Below are 26652 nucleotides of genomic sequence, written 5' to 3' on the forward strand. Positions count from 1 at the left end.
GAATTTGCTTTCCTAACACTTCAGATAAGCTTCTAAACAGATTCTGTGATGACCATACATAACAGTAGTTATCATACAACAACATAAGGTGTTTACACAATTACTAGCAGTCGTTTGCCGCTTAGAAGGCATATAGTTAAGATTATGAAGGTAAAATAGTAAAATCAAACATATTGGTTGCCAACATTTTCATCAGACTGAAACATTGGAAGTAAATAGTCCTTGTGTACAGCAAACACAAACCCCACACGGAGTTAAAAGTACACATATCAACAAGAAAAATGCAATCAGTGACTCTTCAAAATACCCACTTCCGTAAGGATACAGTCTATGGGACTAGTCCAGCAGGTGCCAGTGTCCAGTCAGACTTCATGATGACTGAATGGGTTTAACAGTTTCAAAGATGAATACACCGCCAAGACATAAACATGGCAACCATGTTCCAAGTGGGACTAGATCAGAGTCCAGTAGAAACAATGGAAAGTAGCACAATTTGCATCCCAAGAGACTTAGGCAAGGAAGCAACAAGCTTTAAGCTTTCACATGTAGATAGTTTTTAGCTGACAAATATAGAACAACTAGATCAGTTTCTTGTCAAAGAGGAGTCTCAAAAATCAGGACTGGCAACAACATCCAAGCACTGTGTACCCAGGTAGTTTTGGATCATGATAGGCCATAGTATGATGACAAAAATGAGGACCCATGTTTTTGCAGGAGATAATTGAAAATGCTGTGAAAGGGTCCACCAGAGACCTATCAGATGGCACCTTTGACCTGGTGTTCAGTCGGGGCTACAGAGTGGGAGCACTACCAAATGCAAGAGACATCAACATACAGCGTGGAGGTAACAATTGGACTGACAGAGGTCACCAGCCCGTTGATGGTTGGTTAGTTGGTTTAAAAGAGGGGGGGGGGGGGGGGGAGGGGGAGGGGGAGGGACCAAATAGCTAGGTCATCGGTCCCTTGTTCCGAATAAAACAATGCCACAAGTGAGAGATTAAAACAGGCAAGACTGACAAAACAAAATGGAGATAAAGGAAAAACCACAAGAACGGCGGTAGGGCAACAAACACTTAAGTGGGGAAAAGAGGAGAAGAAAACCACAGAAACGTAAGAAACAGGTAGAAGAGATTAAAACGACAAACCAGGCTGGCCGACCAAGAGAATAAAAACGAGAAGCCAGCCACTCTGCAACACATTAAAACCTCCACCCTAAAAGCACTAGGGTAGAGGACACAGAGGGACAAAGGACATGCGCTAAAATTTAGATCAAATAATAAAACCCATCCTCACGAATAAAATGTAAAACTAAATCAGCCGATGAGGCGTTGTCAGATAAAATTAGCAGCAATGAGTCCAGTAACCGAAGTTTTCATCACAGGGCAGTCACAGTGGGACAGTGCACCAGAATATGGGCCACTGTCAACCAGACACTGCATCAACACTGTGGCAGGTTTTCACGGCACAGGAGGCAGCCGTGGGTCACCCAAGCGTGGCCAATGTGGAGCAGGCAGAGAACCACAGAATTCCTGGGAGAGGCCCTTATGGAGGACTGTCACACATTTGTAGTCTCCTAAGTGGCACGCCATTTGCTGTGCGTACTGAGACTATGGCATTCCATCTCCCAAAGCCGAAAAACCTGGTGACGTAAAAACAAATGCAGGTCAGTTATTGAAATGCTGATCTCCATAAGCGGTTTCCATGTAGCCTGTTTGGCCAGCCTGTCAGCAAGTTCATTGCCTGGGATTCCGACATGTCCTGGAGTCCACACAAACACCACTGAATGACCAGACCGATCCAGAGCATAAATGGACTCCTGGATCGCCGCTACCAAGGGATGATGAGGGTAGCACTGGTTGATAGCTTGTACGCTGCTCAAGGAGTCATTACACAGAAGAAACGACTCCCCAGGGCATGACTGGATGTGCTCAAGAGCACGGGATATAGCCACCAGCTCTGCAGAGAAAACACTGCAGCCTTCAGGCAAGGAATGCTGTTCAATATATCCTCCATGGACATACGCAAAGCCGACATGACTACCAGCCATCGAGCCGTTGGTGTAAATCACTTCATGGCCGCGAGGATGAATTGACAGCGGAGAGCTGCGGGGTGAACTGAGTCCTTTGGGCCATGTGAAAGGTCAGGCAAAGCCGCAGCCTAGGTGTACACGATGGAGGTGTACATGATTGCACCTCGAGTATAGGTGGTAAAGGCAAGGACTCCAATCCAGATATGAGGGATTGGACGTGAACTGCAATTGGAAGCCCTGACCTGGGCCGCCGATGCGAGAGATGAACTGCTGTGGGTGGGAAAAGGAAACAGTAATTCGGATGCGCAGGAGAACTACGAATGTGTGCAACGTAACTGGCAAGCAGTTGTGCACACCTGACCAGCAATGGAGAAACTACAGCCTCTGCAAGGACACTGGTCACCGGACTCATCCTAAAAGCTCCTGTCGCTAGGCAAATGCCGCAGTGGTGCACTGGGTCGAGTAAAAGCAATGCTGAGGGCAGCGCCGAACCATAAACCAGACTCCCATAGTCAAGGCGGGATTGAACAAGGGCTCTGTATAGCTGCAGCAGTGTAGAGCGATCTGCACCCCAGTTGGTGTTCCTCACATCAGAGGGCATTGAGGCGCTGCCAGCATTTCCGCTTACGCTGACAAAGGTGAGGAAGCCAAGTCAATTGGGCATCGAAAACCAGTCCTAAAAATCAATATGTCTCCACTATAGTGAGGGGATCATCAGTAAGGTAAAGTTCTGGTTCCGGGTGAATGGTACAATGCTGACAGAAGTGCATAACACACGACTTTGCAGCAGAAAACTGAAAGCCGTGGGCTAGAGCCCACAACTGCGCCTTGTGCATGGTTCCCCATAGGCCTGGCTCAGCAACACCAGTACTGGTGGAGCAGTACAACATGCAGAAGTTGTCTGCATACAGAGAGGCTGGGATGGATGGCCCTGCAGCTGGTGCTAGACCGTTAATGGCCACTAAAAATAGAGACACACTCAATACAGAGCCCTGCAGAACCCCATTCTCTTGGATAAGGGTGGAACTATGGGAGGCACCAACTTGGACACGGAAAGTATGCAGCGAGAGGAAATTCTGGATAAAAATCGGGAGTGTGCCTCAGATATGCCACTTGTATAATGTGGCAAGGATATGCTGTCGCCAGGTGGTGTCATACACTTTTCATAAATCAAATAAGACAGCAACAAAGTGTTGGTGCCTGGAAAAGACTGTTCGGATGGAAGACTCGAGGGACACAAGATTATCCATGGTAGAGCGACCCAGGTGGAAGCTGTCCTGGCACGGAGCCAGTAGGCCACAAAAGTCCAGGACCCAACGCAACCACCGACACACCACACATTCCAACAGCTTACAAGGAACATTGGTGAGGCTGATGGGCCAATAGCTATCCACATCAAGCACGTTTTTGCCGGGCTTGAGAACTGGTATGACAGTGCTCTCCCGCCAGTGCGATGGAAAGACGCCATCGCACCAGATCCGGTTGAAGATCATGAGGTGATGTCGCTTGTCGTCAGACGAGAGATGTTTAATCATCTGACTGTGGATCCAATCGGGCCCAGGAGCGTGTCAGGGCAATGTGCAAGGGCACTGAGGAGCTCCCACTCTGTAAATGGGGCGTTCTAGGATTCACTGTGGCATGTAGTGAACGAGAGGACTTTCTCTTCCATCCGCCATCTGAGAGTGCGAAAGGCTGGGAGGTAATTCTCTGACAGAGAGGCGCGAACATAGTGCTCAGCAAAGTGCTCGGCAATTGCGTTTGCGTCGGTAGCTATCATGCCATTTTTGTTAACACCAGGAACACCTGTTGGGGTCTGGTACCCAAAAACTTGTTTGATCTCTGCCCAGACTTGGGAAGGTCACGTATGGCACCCAATGGTCAAGACGTACCTCTCCCAACGCTCCTGTTTCCGCCTTCTGATAAGCTGGCAAATGCGGGCATGGAGCTGTTTAGAGGCTTTGAGGTGCTCCAGGAAAGGGTGCCGCTTACGCTGCTGTAGAGCTTGCAGACACTCCTTAATTGCCTCAGCAACTTCCGGTGACCACCAAGGGACTGTCTTTCACCGTGGGCACCCTAAAGAATGAGGGATTGCATTTTCCACCACAAAAACAATCATTGTAGTTATCTGCTCAACCACCATGTCAATGTTACCATGTGGGGGAGATTCAACGGTGACAGCAGAGGTGAAAGTTTCCCAGTCCACCTTGCTTAAAGCCTATCTGTGGAGGCATCCATGGGCCTGATGCCAGGGCAGTGACAGGAAGATGGAGATGTGGTCACTACCACACAGGTCATCATGTGCTCTCCAGTGGATAGATGGGAAAAGGCCACGACTGCAAACTGAGAGATCAATGGCCGAATATGTGCAATGTGCCACACTGAAATGTGTGGCGGCCCCAATATTTCAGAGGCAGAGGTTGAGTTATGACAGTAAATTTTAGACATCTCTGCCTCGGCCAATAAGAACTGTACCACCCCACAAGGGGTTATGAGCGTTAAAATCTCCCAAAAGTAGGAAAGGTTTAGAGAATTGATCAATCAGTGCAGCCAATGCTTTCAAGGGTACTGCACCATCTGGAGGAAGATATATGTTGCAGACAGTTATTTCCTGCGCCATCCTTATCCTGACAGCCACAGCTTCAAGAAGGGTTTGAAGGGGCACAGGTTCACTGCATACTCAGTTCAGGACATAGACGCTAACTCCACCAGACACTCTATTATAGTTGCAATGGTTCCTGTAATACCCCTTATAGCCACGGAGGGCAGGTGCCTGCATTACCGGGAACCAGGTTTCCTGGAGGGCAATGCAGAAAGCAGGTGTAAAGCTTAACAGTTGCCTTAGCTCAGCCAGGTAGTGGAAAACCTGCCACAATTCCACTGGAGGATGACGTTATTGTGAGGCTGAGAAGGCATGAAGCGCGCAAGGAGGCAGGTTATCCCTCAGGGTCACCTGCTGCCTCCGACTGAGTAATTGTAGCCATTTCTAACGCGAATGAAGCATCAGTGTGATTCAGGTCCACAGGAGACGCTAAGATCTCCACTGCATCCTCAGATGCAGAACTGATAGGGAGTGGTGGTGTTGGGGCCACCAGAGGGTCCCTTTTCTTAGCAGACTACTACTTAGTTTGCTTGATCTCTTGCTTCTCTTTAGGGGCTTGCTGGGAAGCTTTCTGTGAAGCAGCTTCAGACACGGAGGAAGACTGTGAAGCTCTTCATCCAGCAGGTTTTGGCTCCTTGAGCCACTGGCAAGTATCCGCCATGGCATTAGTGGAGACCTCGGAAGAGAGGGCCCCAAGAGACCCCTTCCGCACGAGAGAAGCCGGAGGATGCTGTTGCTTCTCCGGTAGGGGGGAGGGGACCGATGTCCCCTGCGTTTGGGGGGTTGGGGGGGGGGGGGGGGCCTTGCTTCCGAAGTAGGTGCTTTGGGAGCAATGGAGAAAGTTTTGCCCTCTACCACCAAGGGGGCGGATGTATTCTGGAGGCCCAGAGGGTCCACTGTTCGTGGCACACAGTGTACTTGTGGCAGCGATGTTAAAGTAGCTGCAGCATATGTGTACATCAACCAAACGGGGTGTAATCATTCAAATTTATGTTCCACCTCTTGGTAAGTACCACCACATGGACTGGCTACCGTGCTGGTGACCTAGTAGGAAGGGGGCCAGGGTGCAAAGGGGAAAAGGAAGTGGAGGGGGAGAGAAGGCTGCACCATGGAAACTAGTTTGGGAGTTCATCCCCAAATAGCTCACATTTAACAGAAAACATTTGAAATTGTTGCTCCCAAAGAAGGTACTTTGGAAGGAGATTTTCCCCCTACCACCACGGCGGCAGATGTATTCAGGAGACCCAGAGGGCCCACTGTTCATGGGACAGAGTGATGAACCACTGGCACTTAGGAAGGCGATGGTGATGTAGTTGTGGCGTATGTCAACGTCAACCGAATGGGGTGTAATCTTTCGAATTTATGTTTAGCCTCTGTGCAAGTCAACTTGTCCAGGGTCTTGTACTCCATAATTTTCTGCGCCTTTTGCAGTACTGGGCAGTCTGGTGAGTAAGGGAAGTGGTGCTCTCCATAGCTGATGCACGTGGGAGGTGGTGCACATGGAGTATCTGGGTGCAGTGGACATCCGCAGTCTCGACATGTGGCGCTGGAAGTGCAGCGGGAACACATGTGCCCAAACTTCCAGCACTTAAAGCACCGCATAGGGGGATGTATGATTTAACGTCACAGCGGTAAACCATCACCTTGACCTTTTCAGGCAATGAATCACCCTCAAAGGCCAAGATAAAGGGCCCGGTAGAATCACTGTTGTCTTTGGGTCCCTTTTAAACGTGCCGGATGAAATGAACACCCCGATGTTCTAAGTTGGTGCGGAGCTCGTCGTCAGACTGTAAGAGGAGGTCACAATGGAAAATAATCCCCTGGACCATGTTGAGGCTTTTATGGGGAGTGACAGAGACAGGAATATCGCCTAGCTTGTCACAGGTGAGTAACACTCGGGATTGGGCTGGGGATGTTGTCTGAATCTAGACTGCACCATTTCACATCTTGGACAGTGCTGTCATTTCTCCAATCTTACCCTCAAGATGTTCAACGAAAAGTTGAGGCTTCGTCGGTAGAAAAGAGTCCTCATCAGTTCTGCTACAGACTAAAAACCAAGGTGAATATGGCTCTCTCTGTTCTGTAGCTCTACGTTCCTCCCATGGTGTACTGGGGAAGGGAAACGATTTAGGGTCATACCTGTCAGCATTGTATTCTATCTTACCCTTCTTAGAGACTGCTGGTGCCATACGGTCAAAAGCAAGAGATGACTTAGTCCGCTTCATTGCAGGTCATCCGCCCTGATGCCAACCACTCCAATCAGGGGCTCTCCACACGGGCACCACCCAGCCACAGCAAAAGCCAACTGGCACGATGGCTGCTGCCGGGAGTCCTGAGGCCTCAGGAAGACAGGCATCTACTCCTTGGCATACGTGGGGAGTTTACAGCTCAGGCATCAGCAGCGCGATCCCTGTGTTGCCAGGGGGCTACCACCAAATGGTTACATGACAGCCCCACCACAGCGGACTGGCTACCATGCTGGAGAAATCCAATATTGTCATGGGGACGAAAGAGGACAGGAGACAATGGAAGGAGATAATATACCACGGAAAGTGTCCTCGCCCAAATAGTTATATAGCAGGTGGAAATGCAAAGCCATGACAAGAGATTCAGGAGATCGAATCTAAGGGTACTCGTGCACCACGTGAGGCGTCCTTCCCCATATGGCCCGCACTTCTGAAGAATTTTGAAAGTGACAGGTCAAACCACAGAATGGGGCCTGAACTCAGAGATAAAAAGTGTGAGACTCCTTTTAGTCACCTCTTACGGCAGGCACGAATACCTCGGGCCTATTCTAAATCCCCCCACCTCATTGATGGTAATGAAGATTAGTGTGACACTCAGCATGGAGCCCTGAGGGATGCCATTCCCTTTGACCTGTGGCGAGCTGAGTGAAGTATCAACTATATAATCCAGAACAACCAGAGAGATAAAAACTGACTAATAAAAAGCCATGAAGGGAAAGTACACATTACATATGTCAAAAAAGACTGCAAGGAGGTGTTGGAATTAAGAAAAATGACTGCCAGAGGGACATTTCCAACTTAGCCAGTTAGTTAATTGTGGATCGTGCCTCCAGGAAACTACACTGATAGCAGGACAAAGGCGGTGAGATTTGAGAATTGAGCATTATTGGCATGCAACCTTCATTTCAAGCAGTTTGCGGAGCACACTGGTGAGGCAAATGAAATGGTAATTGTCAATGGATCTCGGCTCTTGCCCAGCTTAAGAACTGGAACAATACTATCTTGCTACTACAAAAGGAAGACACCATTGAGCCAAATAAAGATGAAGAACCTGAGGCAACGGAGCCCTTGAGTAACACTCTGATGTCGTATCAGCCTATTGTGAATGGAATTGGGGCACGGGGCTGTATTGTGACATGAGGCAAGAGCCTGAAGCAGTTCGCAGTCTGTTGGTTCATTTATAATTCGGCACGCTGTGAGGTGAAGGAAAAGGGGGAGGTCTTCAACTGATCACTTACATGTACAGACGGCAGCTGCATAAGAGGTAATCGAAGCCATCACAGAGTGGGTTGCAATATATTCAGTAAGAACAGATGTGTCAGTACACAGACTATCCCGACAGAAGAGACCCATTACAGTTGTGAATCTTTGGCCATCCAGACAAATACGGAACTTTGTCCACACCTGGGATGAAGAAGCATATGAACCCAGGGATGAAACATAGCACTCCCAGCAATCATTATAGCTGCTTTTAATTAGCACAAAGTTGCTTAAAAGTGAGGAGCGTGGCCTGTGAAGGGTGCTTCTTGAGACACTGCAGTGTACTACGATGATCCTGAACAGCTACCACAGCACTAGCCAGCGGATGGGGGACTTCTAGAAAGGGGAATAGCAATTCCAGCATGGGTGATTGTGTCAGAGATGTCTAGCACAATCTCAGTGGTGCAACCTGACAGAGAGGGGGTGAAGGTCACAGCAGAGGCATACGACAGCCAGTTCGCTCTTCGAAGCACGCAATGTGATAGTTGGTCAATCTGGCAACAATAAGGAAGCGACAGGATCACTGCAAGGTGGTCATATAGTGACCGATGTAGTGAAGCCCTCAAGCTGGGGGAAAGAGATCATTATGACGATAGCAGAAAAGGCATCATGGGTGACACTGCCATTGTTACAAGTACAATCATTATGACACATATGTCAAGCTCAGTAAGAAGCTAGTTAATTACAAGACCCCTATCACACAGGGGCTGTCGTCGTTGTGCCTAAAGTCCCAAAGTAGGAGAAAAGGTGGCGTGCGAGGGGCGGAGTCATTTGCACCCACACTGCTATTACTTTCAACGTGGCACAAAAGGGAATACACTCTCTGACAACATGTTTGTGAACCAGTGTACAGAACCCTCTAGATGCCCTCTCAGGGCCAATAGGTTTCTAACAGAGTGCAGGATAACCAAGTGAACATTAGAGAAAGGTCATCAGTGTGAAGTGTGGATTTTGCAGAATAGCACAAAGTGCAGAATAGGAAGAAAGATGATGATGTAGTTCTGGCAGGTAACAGTAACAGCCATTACAGTAATGCTAAATGATCACATTATGAGTGTCCAGCTTACACACGGAGGAGCCAAGAGGGCCAGTCAAGCCCCAGGGTCATTGCCTGTCACCGATGGGGATGGGACAACATCAATTACCATTGTTTCAAAATCTGACACTTTGGGGATCTGGTGCCTTTGAGCTCACCAGAATAGTTTTGTCCTGATTCTCCTTCTCCTCCTCAGCCTTTAGCGGACAAGATTATTGTGATGGATTATCCACAATGAGAATGGGGATGGATGAAGGACAAGCAGCCCTAGGACCCACAAGCAGTGATTTTTTCAGCTACAAGCTGGTGTTCGGCCTTTGGCCTTTAACCTGTTGATTTCTAGAAGCAGGAGTCCCAGGAGGAAGCCCTGTTGCCAGTAGATGCTAGACAAGGAAGCTGCTTCTACAGTCGAGTGCAAGAAGCAGTTCCTGAATATGGTGTCATGGGAAGCATAAGAGAGGAGAGCAGTGGGAGAATTGGTTTGGAAACCATTGAGGTAATGGTGGTTAAGCAGCAACTTTCACATAATTGGTCATTGGAACAGAATGTAGGCTTCTCCTTTTTTTTTCAGCTCATGAGAGACAGTCACTGGATTTATATTCAGTATTTTCTTTTCTTTCTTGAATACTTGACAAATCTATGAAAGTGGAGGCTGGCATACTGTGCAATGGACACACAAAGATGGCTGTTCACCAAAAATTCCTTTGTGGAGTGATTGTCTGTAGCTGCCAAATTTGGGGCTTTCCAAGCACTGGAATTGTTTCATGGTGGGGGAAGGAGGGGGGGGGGGGGAGGGGTGTAAGGTATCATGACACACTTTTACACTCTGATAATTTTTTTTTTTAGTACAATCCCTTCAAAGGCTAAGATAAAAGACCTCCTGTTCAATTATCTTTGGGACCTCCCTGGGCACATCAGACGATATGTATACCTTCCTGCTCAAGATTAGTCCCTAGCTCCTTGTCTGTTTGGAGTGTAAGGTCTCTGTGGAATGTAATTCCTTAGACCATATTCAAAGGCTTGTGTGAGACAATGGTCACTCATCAATCACCCAGAAGATCACATGTCTGATGGCCTGTAGACTGTGCAGCTGAGGAGGCTTTAATCAGTAGTGATCCACTGCACGTTTCTTCCAAAGACTCAACTTCTCCAAATTTGCCTTTAGTATGTTCCACAAAAAATAACGGCTTTGTCACAATGAAAGTATCCCCATCAGTTCAAGCACACTGTAAATATTGGATAAATTGTTTTGCTTCCAGACATCTGGCTTCTTCCTCTACCCACAGGGTACCCTGATTAGGGAAAGCAGTAAGGGGTGTCTGCATCAAAATGTCTTTGACATGCCTGATGTGGTGACCATTGCTCCAGTTTAATTTGACACATTTTTGTGCAAAATGTCTGTCCTGATAACATTTACTCTGATCAAGAGGTCTCCACATGGGCTCCATGGAGCCACAACAAAGGGCACCTGGCACGATCAACGTGCCGGGAGTCCTGATGCCCCAAGAAGATGGGCATCTACTCCCTAGTATGTTACGGGATTTAGCAGCTCACGCATCAGCAGTGCGATTCCTGTGTTGCCAGGAGTATCAACCAAAAGGGTACATAAGGACGTCACCAAATCAGAATGGCTAACGTACTGGCTTTGAAATGCAAATAAGAGCTAATGCAGATACTGCGCACAGATGATCCTTAACACTGCATGCAGTAGGTGCTACTTTTAATGACAATGGAAGTGCTACACCTACAATGGGCAAATCACGTTGTTTGTTTGCCACACAGCCAGTGACCAAAAAGTGTGAAATGTCAAAATGACTAGACCAGACCTATGGGACATCCCTGACCCCAGTGAATATACTGCTTCAAAAAATTTACAGTAAGGAGGACTGCTGAATGGATGGAAGTGAAGAACAACAGAAAGACAGAGCTGGAGCCAATATCTCAGGGAAATTTGGCCCACTGGATCTGACTGCAGCAACTGATTAAGTAACCTATACCCATGTGTATGTTTGGTTTGCATCCTAAGTTGTGCATCTTGGTTCAAGAAGCTGTATGACTTCCCTATTCCTCAACTTCTGTGACAATATTTTATATTATAAGTTATGCAAGATCAGAATTTTATTATCTCATTTATGTACAGATATAAATCATTGATTTAATGTGCAGGTGGGTCAGCAATATAAGTAATACCATTGAGACATAAACATAGAATCAAAAAACCAGATTAATACTAATGTATAGCCACCAGAACAAGGTTATCATATTATCTGCAGAGATAATTCAACTATAATTGTAAGAATCTGCAGCTGGACAAATACACATAGATTGAGCTACTCTGCCCTCCTTCAGACATATCCCCTTCCCCCCTCTCGCGTGCACACACACCATGGCCACTGTCACCTCTGGATGTTAAGGTCTGACTGCTCCCATAAACGACAGTGGCTACATTTGTGTGAATTATACATATATTAATGTGTGTGTGTGTGTGTGTGTGTGTGTGTGTGTGGAGGGGGGGGGGGGGGGTTGTTGTCTGTACCTTAAAGACTCAGCCTGTTAGTTTAGTCTACTTGTAAACATACTTTTAAAATGAGCCTGTCTGCATTCAGTGCCAGTTCTACGTGATGATTAGCGATCTATCTTATTTCTTACTGTTGTTCCACTGTGAACTTTTCACTTTTGGATTGCACAAGGAAGGCATGTATTGTCTTTGCAGCAAACTCTAGTTCCAAACTGTTGAAAATTTTCTTTTTTGATTGATTATAATTTTTCATCAGCCATGTACCGTAGAGTCAGAGCATAGAGTTTTAATCTGTAAAAATAAAACTTGAAATTCTTTTTTATGGTATTGTATACATGTTTACAATTGTTTCCTAATAATAATTCTAAATACCTATAAACAAAGATAAACCGTTCATAACAGTAAATACACAGAATAGCTAAAACATGTAGACCCCCTAAACCAGGCAAGGGCAACCTCACAGATATGAATATGAATGGCACATCTTTCCAGACATGCCAAGCCGACATATTATGCTTCAAAATACACGTTTTTGAGAGTACACTCATTTTATGTTCATCCCAGTTCATCTACAGTTATTTACACACTGTGACGATTGTTTCTTTATGTACAACATTTTGCAGTAGCTGTCTTAAAAATAGCTGCTGCAAAATTCTCCCACAGATTTCTTCCATGGACCGCACTGACACCAGTCGTGGGCCAGATCCAGCCCGCGGGCCACCAGTTGACCCCCCCATGTCCCAAACAGTGGGCTGCATGGTCCCTTCCCTTAATTACACATATTTTTTAATTATTCATATCCTAATAATTTTCTCCTGTTGATAATAATATTCTGTTTGCACAATTTATATTCCCATGAAAAATAATTCTGTACCTTACAACAGACTCAAAGCAGCTGTGACAGACAAATTTTCTTGTGTCCACATCACTTCCGCAGGGAAGTATTCTGAGTGTGAATCCAAGAGACTTAATTTGCTAATAAATTTGTGTCTAAAAATTACGCTTATTTTATTTTCTAAAAATCTCACCAGGAATTTGATAGCATTGACTTCCTTAAGATCCTGGCTTATATGGATAATTTTAATCACTTGATTTTTACTACATAATTTTAAACTGGGTTAATTGTGGAGAATTTTACTTACTTGATTTTTACTATATAGTTTTAAACTGGGTTAATTGCGTCTAGTTTTAACCGATTTAGATCCAGCCAATGTTCTAAGCTATTAATGGTATCACTGCCTCTTTGAGGAATTTGTTCTGTAGTTTTACTTGGAATGAGAATGTGTGTGTCATCAGCAAATGAACTGAATCTTAAGTTACATTTAAATATAAATCAACTGTGTGAAATTGAAACATGATTGGGCTTAAAATGGTACCTTGTGTATCTTCCCGTGAAATCATTTTTCTGTACAGAAATAATTTCCTTGACACGATATTAATACTACTCTTTGCTTTCTTTCTGTTAAGTGAGAACTGAACTATTTCACAGCATTACCTTCAGTCTGAAAATCAAACAGTTTTGTTTATTTGCACTATTTGCCTTTTACACACATGGTAACAGATGTGTTCTCCCACAGTAGCTTACTACACCCGATTGTAACCACCCTCCTTTTCCACAGAATACTCATAAGTGCTTGAGAGCACCCATTTATTTCTTCATACTTCACAGATGTCTGGATACAGATTGAGAGTTGTTCACCAAAAGATTTTAATGTTGCAGTAATAGTTTGCTATAGTTTTAAACACACACACACGGCATACACCTGATGCTGAACTATTATTTTAACACATACACTACACATGTTCCGTATACCCAGATAATGAGTTATAGAATGGATTCTGTATTTTGTACCAACCTCTCTGCTTCAGATTTGCTTCAGCTGCTACAAAACTGTCATAAAGGATGCAGTAGATGTGACTGAAATTGCTCTCAAAGAAAGTTTTTGCCTCCTCGACATCGACATGTTCTGCAAAAAGAAAAAAATTATGTATTTCCTCATATGCAATTTTAAACACAGCTGTGTGTGTGTGTGTGTGTGTGTGTGTGTGTGTGTGTGTGTGTGTGTGTATTGCACCAAAAACACAGTGAAGCTTTAGATCTAGTTTCTAGTGTTTCTTCATGACATCTGAAAGTAAATTAACATTATGCCATGGAGAAAATACAATTTACAAAACTTAACAAACAATGTGTTATCTTTCCTTAATTCACCAAAATTTACTATCACAGTTCCCAATAAACAATGGATATTCTTAGAAGTGCCTATAAAAAATAGGTGTATACGGGAAGCTGAAAACACACAATAGGTTAACATTAAAGTGAATTATCAATACAAAACATCAAAGCACAGCCACAGCTATTTTTATATGTGGTGATATTTGGTTATGTTTTGCCAACTGCAATCAAAGATGTGATCCAAAAGAGGTGGCACCTAAAAGGACTAAAGGTAAAGAAATACACTGAGGAAGAAATGGGCACTATAGACATTATTTGTGAAGATTGTGAACCTTGTGCAGAAAGAGAACAATATATTGTCAAAACATAAAATAGGATGTCAGGAAAAATTAAGCTAGAATCAAAGATACTTAGCACCACTCATGAGATTTTAAACACAGCAGAAAAAAGACATAGGCAGAGAACTTAGGTAAACATTGCGAAATAAGCTGGATTTTAAAAAGGACAATATAAAAACAAAGATAGAAGCAAATATGGGTAAACAACAATGGAAATACTGTTGATGAACATGTTCCATGCATCACATGAGCTAACTACAAAGAAAAATTTCTACATCAACTGAGAACAAGATTTAAAAAGAAACATTCCACTTGGGAAAAATATATCTAAAAACAAAGAAGACGTGACTTACCAAACGAAAGCACTGGCAGGTTGATAGACACACAAACATACACACAAAATTCAAGCTTTCGCAACCAACGGTTGCTTCATGAGGAAAGAGGGAAGGAGAGGGAAAGACGAAAGGATGTGGGGTTTTAAGGGAGAGGGTAAGGAGTCATTCCAATTCCGGGAGCGGAAGCAGAAAGACTTACCTTAGGGGGAAAAAAGGACAGGTATACACTCACGCTCACACACACACACACACACACACACACACACACACACACACACACACAGAGAGAGATATATATATATATATATATAAAAACAAAGATGAGGTGACTTACCGAACAAAAGCGCTGGCAGGTCGATAGACACACAAACAAACACAAACATACACACAAAATTCAAGCTTTCGCAACAAACTGTTGCCTCATCAGGAAAGAGGGAAGGAGAGGGGAAGACGAAAGGAAGTGGGTTTTAAAGGAGAGGGTAAGGAGTCATTCCAATCCCGGGAGCGGAAAGACTTACCTTAGGGGGAAAAAAGGACAGGTATACACTCGCACACACGCACATATCCATCCACACATACAGACACAAGCTGCTTGTGTCTGTATGTGTGGATGGATATGTGCGTGTGTGCGAGTGTATACCTGTCCTTTTTTCCCCCTAAGGTAAGTCTTTCCGCTCCCGGGATTGGAATGACTCCTTACCCTCTCCTTTAAAACCCACTTCCTTTCGTCTTCCCCTCTCCTTCCCTCTTTCCTGATGAGGCAACAGTTTGTTGCGAAAGCTTGAATTTTGTGTGTATGTTTGTGTTTGTTTGTGTGTCTATCGACCTGCCAGCGCTTTTGTTCGGTAAGTCACCTCATCTTTGTTTTTATATATAATTTTTCCCACGTGGAATGTTTCCTTTCATTATATATATATATATATATATATATATATATATATATATATATATATATATATATATAACAGGTAATAGGGACATCTTCAATATTGGAAACAGTACATGCGCAATTTATATTACGGAGAGGAGCTAATTTATAATTAAACCCTACTGGAAACTACTGACAAGGGACAAGGAAAACTCCCCATCACACCCTCCTCAGATTTAATGGTAAGATGGTAACAGTGGATAGTCCGTCAAAAACTGAACACAGATCAAGTGTGAAAAGAAAAAAGAAGGTGTACAGAACTGTGAAAAAAAGAAGCAAAATACAAACAGTGAAAGGTTCACATTTAAGATGTGCAACATTGAGCAAACTTGAATAGTCTCATGACCTCCAGATGTACGAACCTCCTTTCTTCTACACACGTACCACATTTATGCCTCTTGACTTCCATTTTGGATGATTTGACTCTTGAATTCCTTTGCTGTAATATAGTTTACACTCGTTTATTTGTCGTTTTTATTTCTGTGTCAGGTCTATAGGGTAACTCGCCTGCTCTCACAATACATCACATTTACTTACGGCGATAATATATTCTTACCACACGATTCATATTCTATAACCAATGTATAGTGTGACAATTGCCGAGACTACAGACAGAGTAGGTCATAATTTTGTTAAATAAAAGGGAGGAGGTGCAAGATCTGAACACGGATCTTCCACTTTGCAGTCCAACAGTGTTACCACAGAACCATGACACCAGAGTTCTCTTGTAATCTGCTCACTGTTACACATCTTGAGGTTGGACCATTTGCTGTTTCTAGTTTTCTTCTTTTTTCACAGTCCAGTACACCTTTCTGTTTTCATGCTTGATCTGTTGATCTGTGTTCAGTTTTTGACTGACTAACCACTGTGCCATTTCACCACTAAAATGAGATAGTAGGAGAGGGGGGTTGGGTGCGATGAGAAGTTCCCCTCGTTCTCAACAATAATTTCTATAATTTTCATATTGTTATTATTATACACTTGATATAGGTAAACACTGTAACCTTGATGCAGTTAATGCAGTCCTGTTTGTTAAAACTGTTATGAATTATGTGGAAGTTTCAGCTACAGAAAAACTCCTCTCATTGGCCAATCAAAAGAATGAAAAGCATTTCATAATATAGGCCTCAAAACAATTACTTTTCTATCATATTTCTTAAAGACACTGTTGCACATCTTAGTCAATACAATAAGGAGGAAAATGAAGGAACTGACACCATCTGATCTCAGAGAAAGCAAGTAAATAAGTCAAGCAATTTAATCTGGATAATTAAATATGGAGACAAAAAGAAGCCATGCCAAAACCATACAGAATTTTTAAAAAAATTGTTATGATTTATTGACAAGCAACTTCAAGTTTTCAAATATTGTCATACATCAGATTAAAATGGTGACCCTCATCTAAATATTTACCGATAACAATGTACAGTCATTTTTTCCACACTTAATTTTCTAAAATTTATCAAACCTAAAACCGTTCAGACCCTCCTAAACAGTCAAGTTAGTAATTTACTACATCTCTGTGTAAAATATTAATATTCGCCACAAAATTTTCTGGAAAGCAACTCATTGCATGAATCTTGCTCACAGATGGTAACTCGGAAACTGTTCCTGGATGGGCAAGCCATAGTACATCTTTCAGCCACCTACAACACAGAATTCACTGTTGTTGAATCTCGAGGAGATGTTGGTAACAGCAAGTACGGGCTCCTAATACAATGTAAAGTGACTGAATTGGGCTGATCTTAAGTGTACATGCAGCTAGTATAACAGTGGACTGCACTTCCTCCCCCCCCCCCCCAGTGGCCTAACAGACTTGCAAAATGTGCAACCATAAACAGCTGGGAATCACACAAAGAATTTATCACACGTGTCTCTTCACCGTAATTGCTACAAACATTTTTAAATAAATGCATTCAGAAAGCAAAATTTCAAATTTCTTCAGCACAGCAACCATTAAGTTTATTATCAGAAAACAAACACTAGGAATGTAACCTTATTTTAACACTCCAACACTGCTCCTTAATTTCAAGTCAAGAAAGCACGACACACACAGATTTCTCTGTCAATTTTTCAAAGCCAATATTTTTTGCATATTCCTCTAACTCTTCCCCTAACCCAATTGTCAGAAGAGAAGTACAGAGAGAAACTTCAAACTTACAGGAATGCCACTGAGTGATGTCTTCAACAACCTCCAACATTTCAACATGTTAACACCCTATGAGCTTCAAGGTTGCATTACAAGAGAGCACTGTACACTGCAGTAGGTGGTGGGGCTGTGCTGACCAAGAACCATGATACAGCTTCTGCAGAAATGGTCTTCTGTTGGTGTAGCCCTACCTATTGAGGATTTAAATTGTTTTGTACAGCGCTCTTTCACTGCATCCATATCCTGAAAATAATGGAATGTTCACCCGTTGAGATATCAGCAGTTGTCGAAGATGTCACTCGACTGCATTCCTGTAAGCTTTTTGAACATTTTGTATGCTAGGAGAAACTCAGGTTTCACGAGGGAAAATTTCTCTACAAAGAGGAAACACTGAACAGGTTCCCTTACTATGGACCTTACACTGTTAATATGGAAACTTCCTAGATCTTAAAACTTGTACTTGACAAGACTCAAACATGTGACATTTGCACTTTGTGAGGAAGTATAAAACCACATTTATTGACCATAAAATGTCACTGGAAGCCCCACACCTGTAACTACCTGACAGTGTTATGGCTCCAAACATAATTGCAGGTCATCACTAGGTTAGACAGGAAACCTACAACCTGAAAGCCCACAGAAGAAACCTGGTAGTAAAGCAAAGTAATGCACAGCCAATGTTCTCTCTGGGACAGACACTGGAAGTGGCTAAGAAGTTTCCTGTTTTTATAGATCCATATATGTGTGTGGTAATCATTTGCTCAAAGTCCTTCCTATGCACCATAGGACTCAAGTACAATACCTATTCAGATAGGTAGTGTTTTACCAGTTTGCGAAAGAATATTAAACAGCTACTTTTCGAACATCTGCAAAATGCCTTGTCTGCCTTATTAAGCTAGATAGTATTTAAAAAAAGACAATGGCAGTACCTCCGTGACTGTGATGAAGCAATCTAAATCCCTGTCATGAAAAATAAGCATGGTTAGAGAAAACAGACTGGAGTTAATACAAGAGCTAAGGCTGCAAGTTCACGGTCCAAGAATCAACAGCAAGTGCCCTTTGTGTGTGCAACAATGAAAAGCAGAAGTATATTCTTATTATAAAGTTATCTGGGGTGCAAATGCTGGGATGGTTTCTTCATCAAGGCCAGGCTGACCACACATCCTATCCTCATAAAAGCATGCTTATATATTCTGTGTGTGTGTGTGTGTGTGTGTGTGTGTGTGTGTGTGTGTGTGTATTTTGAGCTAATTACTTTCGTTATACTGGGTGGATATAAATAAACTTTCGCTACTTGTGATAGTGTAGACAGAAAACTATTTCCCGTATGGTTACCCAACTTTATAGGAATCATGTTCAGACTGAGTGATGCAGGATTTGCATTGCTAGTAGTGTTAGTATCATGACTTGCAGTTAGGTGCCTGTAATGGTATGGCAACACAGAATTTAAACACAAGCATCAGTGTGCATTACATTTTCAGTCTGTGAGCAGAGCTGTATTCGTAAAACTGTTTTATCAAATCAACAGCAATAGTATTATGCTCTTTCTGCGTATCGACACATTAAAGGAATACAGAGAGATCCTCTAACTGCTCCAGGACTGAAGGATTCTGAAGCTCAAGTTAACTGGCAATTTCGATATTTCTCTGGAGAAGCCAAAGGTCAATTGTGCCACAAATTGTTGAAGAAGTCACTATTGCCACGGCTGTGAATGCTGGGCACAATGTGCGATCCTTGAGGAGTGCCCAAGCTATCACAACAGCTGAGCATTCGATGGTCCCTTGTTCAAAAAGTTGCTCGGAACAAATGTGAAATGTTATCTTTAGTGCGGTTCCAAGCCGTTATGAAATTGAGCAACGTTTGCAAATTAAAATGTGTTTCTTTCAATGCTTTATTCATTATTTCTCTTCTGCATGTCCTCACGAATGCTTTCATAAAGTTTCATTGTCCTATGATCATTTGTTTTTCATGGGGGTCCTCTCAGGAACTGGGGGTAATTTATAAGCAACCTATATTACTATGATAAATCCTAAATCAATGTGAGATGATCCTTGGGTACATAAATGAATAAATAATAAAATGATCACATCAACATCAAAGTCAATGGAGATTGGCTTTACCTCATTTAGATGAGCACTGGTCAGAAAAGTGACGACAGTCTCTCTACGAGAATCATTCCAGCATAAAAACTGTGGAAAATTTAACTGTAAACACTGGATAACAGTTGTAAGCTTGCTTGTCAAAAACATGGATCTAATGCCAAAAGACCATTCACAAAACAGAAAATCCTACGCAAGATCAAAGACAGTTTAGAACTGCAGTGTGTTCCTGGTAACTGTTACTCTCCCTCAACCCTAACATCCACAACTCCTTAACTTTTTCACAATTTAAGCTGATCTTTCTAATGTAAATCAGATGTGTAACTTTCAGTCAATTGTTCAAAAAGTGTCTACTTTGGAGACATATGCAAACTACTGTAGACGGTGTTAGGAGGTTTGTTTCCCATATCAAGTCAAAACATGCCTGTGATCTACAGCAGCACTGTAATGATCAATCAGTGAGGCTTTTTCCCACTCTTCTGACTAACTAGCTATTCCAAGACAGAACACACTGGTTCCTGCTTGGTAGACCAACAAAAAATGTGGAACGAAATGCTTATTTGCAAGAGATGGCGTCATTGCATACATTTGTTTATTATAATGGAAATTTAAATGACATTCTGTTTACTGTTTTCAAATATCACATTTTGTTACTCGCAAATCATTCAACAATCATCTGACAACGTTAACGTGAAGGTGTGATTCACACAAAAATACACTACTGTAAGACAGTTAACTGAATGATTCGTGTGTGAACTTGGTTTAGGTAGCTAAAACAGCCAATAAGATTAACAATAATACTGGCCTGATTTACAGTAACTAAATAAGACCTCCAACATTAGAAATATAAAACAAAGTTCCTTTTGACAGATACCTCTTCCAAAAAGTACAGTGACAACCACAATAAAACAAAATGAACAGCTGAAAACTAGGTGCACTGATACATTGACAGAGGACCGCAAACAAGTCGGGTCAACAGTAATGAGGAATTATGGGCACAGAGGAAGGAGACCTCACTGCTTATGTCAACTAGGCTTAATGTGATTCTGGTCAGCCCCAATAAATAAATTGATAATAATCATGATATGAAATAGTAAAGAAGTTCTCTTAATTAACAAATACTTGTAGGAAAACTCAACAGTAAATTAAAAAAAAAAAAAAAGGTTTGAATCTTGAGAGACGCCTTCTTTAGACTACTTCTATGGAAGGCAAAAACCTGAAATTTATATTTTTGTTACAGAAGTTCCTGCTGACTTTTCTCAAGTTCTACAATATGTAACCGCCTGTCTATATTAAAGTTTTCCAATACATTATACTTCATTAAACACATTTAAAATGTCCAACAATAAGTGTTTTTTAATCATAACTAAAACATATGAAGTTAAAATGTAGCACTGAAAACCAATAGCATACACATCAACAATCAGTACACTTGTCTGTCCACCTTGATAAAGTTGGAAGCTCTTTAGTGACAAATATGTTATACATATGGCAGAAGTACTACTGCTGGCACAGGAACAGAAAGAATTTTTTATAGTAAAAATAATATTCCTTTTGCTGTCATTTTTATAGCTTTTTATTTAGGCTACTAGTTTTAACTATAAAAATTTTTTAAATAATAATTTGTCATATTGGGAAAATAACTATGATAATTCCCTGACGAATGTCATGAGGCAAAAGTGTCAGTACTGCATAATATGACAATTCAATAAAATCGGCATTAGTGTTACTAACCATCACAACAGTGTCAGAGCAAGGAAGCATAAGAAATGTGAACTACAAATGAAAGAAAGGAAGCAGGTCAGGACTGAGCATGTAGATATCCTGTGACAACTACCTGAATCCACAGATAAGAAAACTCAAAAGAACATTGTGATGAACTAGCCTAAAAGTAATAGTTACAACCTAGGAAAGCATCAACATGCTATTCGTACTCACCAGTTATCAGACAAGCACCAATGAAACAAAAACATCAATCAACAAGGACAAAAGTACAAAATGGGAACATATAGGAAACATTCCAGAAATGACCTGTATTTGGAAAAGTATATCACACAACTGAATCATCAAGGAGACCAAAAAACTGTACTGCAGCAGGCTACCAAGTCTTCTATGAATTGAAGACAGCATAAACAAATCAATCATGCCTGTTAAATGTAAAGCAGAAGCAGCATATTGTAAAAAGCAAGAAAGGTTGTTACCAATAACAGTACTCTTCACTAATGAGTATTCTTAATAGATGACATAAATGAGCAAGGGATCCCAAACCATCAACTGCAGTACAATTAAGACTATATCTCCATTAAGAAATTATTCCTCTCATTTTGCCTCATATACATTCTCAACTTCCTTACACAGCTACAGCTACTGCTAAACAGTTAAAATATGACAGCAATGATACTGTATTCAGTTTTACTGTTGCACTCATGCCCCCCCCCCCCACCTCCCCCTCCGACCCCTAAAGCAAAAGCTACACACATTCAGGAAAATAGGGAACAACAGATTTTGATTGTAACAATGATAACCATAATCTGATATGAATGTATGTTACACCAATATGTTCAATATAGTATGATATCTCTGCACATGTGTCTTACATTCTAAATACCAAATCATCTTCTCAAGGAGAAAACATTAAGGAAGCCTCGTTGTTGTTGTTGTGGTCTTCAGTCCTGAGACTGGTTTGATGCAGCTCTCCATGCTACTCTATCCTGTGCAAGCTTCTTCATCTCCCAGTACCTACTGCAACCTACATCCTTCTGAATCTGCTTAGTGTATTCATCTCTTGGCCTCCCCCTATGATTTTTACCCTCCACGCTGCCCTCAAATACTAAATTGGTGATCCCTTGATGCCTCAGAACATGTCCTACCAACCGATCCCTTCTTCTGGTCAAGTTGTGCCACAAACTTCTCTTCTCCCCAATCCTATTCAATACTTCCTCATTAGTTATGTGATCTACCCATCTAATCTTCAGCATTCTTCTGTAGCACCACATTTCAAAAGCTTCTATTCTCTTCTTGTCCAAACTATTTACCGTCCATGTTTCACTTCCATACATGGCTACACTCCATACAAATACTTTCAGAAATGACTTCCTGACACTTAAATCTATACTCGATGTTAACAAATTTCTCTTCTTCAGAAACGCTTTCCTTGCCATTGCCAGTCTACATTTTATATCCTCTAAGGAAGCCTCATGAACTGCAAATAATCCCATTTGCATTTTACGAGCCTTCGTACTTATTTTATGACACTCCTTACTTCACATAAAAAGAAGCGCTAACATTCTACCTGTGTGCATTCACTACAATTAACAGTCTATTAATGAAACAGGAAACCTGCTACATTCCAGTAAGTACTGTGGCAAAAAATTTTAGAACAGATTCTACAGGGGCATAAAAAAAAAATACATCAATATTGAACTTTAAGAGGTTCTCTTTATATTCTCCAAACTTACATTAGGCCAAAAATTTAGTAGTAGTTTGAATTTGCAAGGGGAAATGAAGGTATGTTTGTGCAATGTGTAATATCCACTAAGCAGGCCTGTATTTCATAAGTAAGCAGGTTTACTTCATTTTTCTCTCAGCCAATGACATAAAATTGCTGTCAATGTTTTTTTGCTTATATCAAAGTCATTCCAAATGTGTGCACCCATGCATCAAATTGAACTGTAAAACCATTCTTGACTTCACTGCTATCAGTGTTGTTATATATCTAACTGGTCTTTTTCCAAACAGACTGAAGTGAATGCATGCGGCATGGCAGCAAGTTTGTGTTCTGTAGTCACTAGTAGGTGTTCACTGCGAGTGCAGCAACAGTGTAGAGAACTGTGAAGAAATAATTGTGGTTCATTGGCTGATTTGGTGGAAGGGACCAAACAACGAAGCCATCAGTCCCCTCGGATTATGGAAGGACGTAAAAGGAACTCCCGAATGTGAGTCCAGTGTGCTAATCACTGTGCCGTCTCGCTTGGTAGAAATAAAGCAAAACTCTTTTTACATTATAAAATATCATATGTAAATTGTGTATGAATAAAAGACCACTGTACGTTAGGGAGCAACCAAATGAGGCAGTGAAGTTGTTAATGCACTGGCAACCTCATATTCAGGAGGATGGAGTTTGGCTCTGTTCAACCACACTGATCTACATTTTCTGTAGTTTTCCCAAGTCATGTCAAGCAAACACCATGGTAAGCCCTTCAACAACACCAAGGTTGAGCACCTGTCCAATCTTGTACACACATCATTTATATTTATGTGTGTATACATTTGAGCTATTTATTTTTCATCGTATTATGACAATACATCTCATTTAATTCTCAGATGATCCCCGTGTGAATGAATATACAAATAAATAGATAAAATAAATAGCCCAAAAACATAATAAATAGCTTACGAAATCTTTTACATGCAATACTCATCAACAATAATGTCACTGATCTCCAAAATAGGCATGTTTACTAAAAACATCAGAAACAAATTCTATGAAATAAACAAGGCTAGCATGGATAAGTTTTAATAGTGTTTATATCCTTCAATGTTTCTAAACTGTGAACAAAAACATGGGCAACCTTCCATGCTAGTGTTGATTTCCTTAATAGTTTTAACCAGTATGTTAAAACAGTTACAATTATGGTGGTATGTCAGAGACGATATCAACTACAACCAATAACATGATATAATTACACACTTACATCCACATGGACACAGCAACAAGAAAAAAACCAATACCACACTTTCACAGATATGAAAGCTAGAGAACTATATCTCACTGACTGAATGCAGAAATGCTGTCACTAAATAAGCTTAATGTAAATGTCATCTATAATAGGGTATGATTTTGCACTTACTTCTACAGAATTCCCTATTTACACTGCTTTAAGTGAACAATAAGAAATCCAAACAGAAATGCAAATCTTTTCGCATCACAGTTTCTCAGTTCTGTATTCAAGAAACAAGTCTCTCGACACCTCAAAACTGGCTTACACTTCTCCATTACTTCTACCTTGATAATGTATGAAGTGACAAACATATAAATAAATGAAAAATGGTGAGAAAGGGTGTATCTTTCCAATAAACTAGTCAAATAAATAAAACTACTGAAAATTTGTTAGGGAACAGTCAAGTGAGATGAGAAACACTGAATGTCCTTCTCCCCATTCGAAATTTGCTCAATCGCGACGGAAAAGAGGGGGAGGGGGAGCGGCGGCAATAAATCATGTTTTATCACGATTGAAGGATTCAAGGTTGATGATAACAGCTGAGGATAACACAAAACATATAAGTTGCATTAAATGTCAAAAAACAATCACAGTGCTACGCCTGTTGAAGTTTATGGAACAAAACAGGAAATCTGCATTAAATGACATCTCAAAAACAATCACAGGGCTACGCCTGATGACGTTTATATGTTAGTGACATGCAACATTCCAGCAGTAAACAGACCGACGAAAACAAGTTTCACCAATAACAATAAATGCTGCATCAGCTCGGATCATTGTTAACTGTTTTTCTGTCGAAACGTCTGTGCTGTCATTCTCAAGTAGGATGGTGTGACATTAATGAATTTACAAGATGTTAATAATCTGAGAATTTATTGCACTATGTATGACAAAGCGTCCCTGAAGAGCTGAAACAACGATCTTAACAAATGGTTGTTCCTGTGTAACTGTGAAGGTGCTCCAGGCAAAACACTGTACTGGTCTAGCCAGACGAAACCTCTGTCCCTCCTGTACTTACCCAGTACAATTCTGAGATGCTTCAAACGTGTAGCAGAATCTTTCTTCAAATCCTGGACTTTCTGAGTCGACTTCTTGACGTCTGCGTGAATTTTTTTGCTGAACATGTTTCTTCACGAAAGTCTGCAGTAATTACTCCGAACATACATTATCCAAAATCAACAATAAATGAACACAGCATCGAGTTACACACGCACATGATAAACCTCTCCCACCTTCCTACCACCTCCTAGTTTGTTTCCTCTGCACTGTCATCTATAAAAAGCTACGTATATGTGCGTCCCTTTGACAGCACTGAACTCGGCCGCGTATAGAAGGCGCTCCAATGGTAAAGCTTCTGATGGTGCATAGACCACTATAATTAATACTTTTTATGATAAACTGTTCACCTCCTTCCAGTTGTAAAAGAGAAAATACGTAAGTAAGTATCAACAATTTTCTTGTTCATGGTTTTAGTGAATTATTTCTCTCTGCCTTGTTGCTAGTGGTAACATATTTAACATCCGAAAAATTAAAATTTTGAAGTATCTTTCCATTCTTCACTGACATGGAATGGTTCCTACATGAATCACTAACGTTGCCGAAAACGACTCAGTTTCCCCTTTTGCTTGTGACATTAATCTACGATGGCTCAGGGCAACGCTTCGTTCGTTTTAAATCATTTTTCTCCCTTTCAGAATAATTTTGTTGTGATTTCTCCTTCTGTCTCACAACCGCTATTCGATCCGTTTTCACTTCATTATTCTTACATACATGGAAGTCGACTGGAATTTTTCAAGACTCCTATGGAACTAAACAGTTTTTCATCGACCCTATCCTGACTCCTCATCTCAGTTTTCCGATATTGTATTACAATGTACCATAAACTGAATATTATTTTAGTCAGACGACAGTTGCACCTACTGACTTCCAATGCTTTCTCTGTCTTCAAGTCAAGGATTCTTCCCTTCTTCCTGCACTTCCAACAATTATTCTGTTCTGCGATCCGGCGAACACTAACAATTTTTTCTATTCTTCTTTAACAGCTCTTCAATTTCATCTTTGTTGATCAATACTGATCAGAGGGATAGAAATTCTATGTCTTTTGCCCTGAACATCTATAAGAAACAATGTTATCTTCATCTATACTTATACTCTGCAAGCTACCGTGAGGTGCATGGCAGAGGGTATGTCCTATTGTACCAGTTATTAGGATTTCTTCCTG

The 26652-nt window shown here is 41.6% G+C and overlaps 1 protein-coding gene across 1 annotated transcript in view; it reads right to left on the reverse strand.

Moving 5' to 3' along the window:
* Window positions 1–25655, reverse strand: part of LOC126468380 (probable Rho GTPase-activating protein CG5521) — a 276527-nt gene extending 250872 nt beyond the window's left edge. The window contains exons 1-2 of the mRNA XM_050096545.1: window positions 25450–25655; window positions 13545–13655 (exon numbers count right to left, since the gene is read on the reverse strand). Coding sequence (XP_049952502.1) covers window positions 13545–13655; window positions 25450–25555 — 217 coding nt within the window. The 5' untranslated portion in view covers window positions 25556–25655. The remainder of the gene's footprint in view (window positions 1–13544; window positions 13656–25449) is intronic.
* Between the last annotated feature and the right edge of the window lie 997 nt (window positions 25656–26652).

Source organism: Schistocerca serialis, chromosome 1 (genome assembly GCF_023864345.2).
Source record: "Schistocerca serialis cubense isolate TAMUIC-IGC-003099 chromosome 1, iqSchSeri2.2, whole genome shotgun sequence".
NCBI classification, from domain to species: domain Eukaryota; kingdom Metazoa; phylum Arthropoda; class Insecta; order Orthoptera; family Acrididae; genus Schistocerca; species Schistocerca serialis.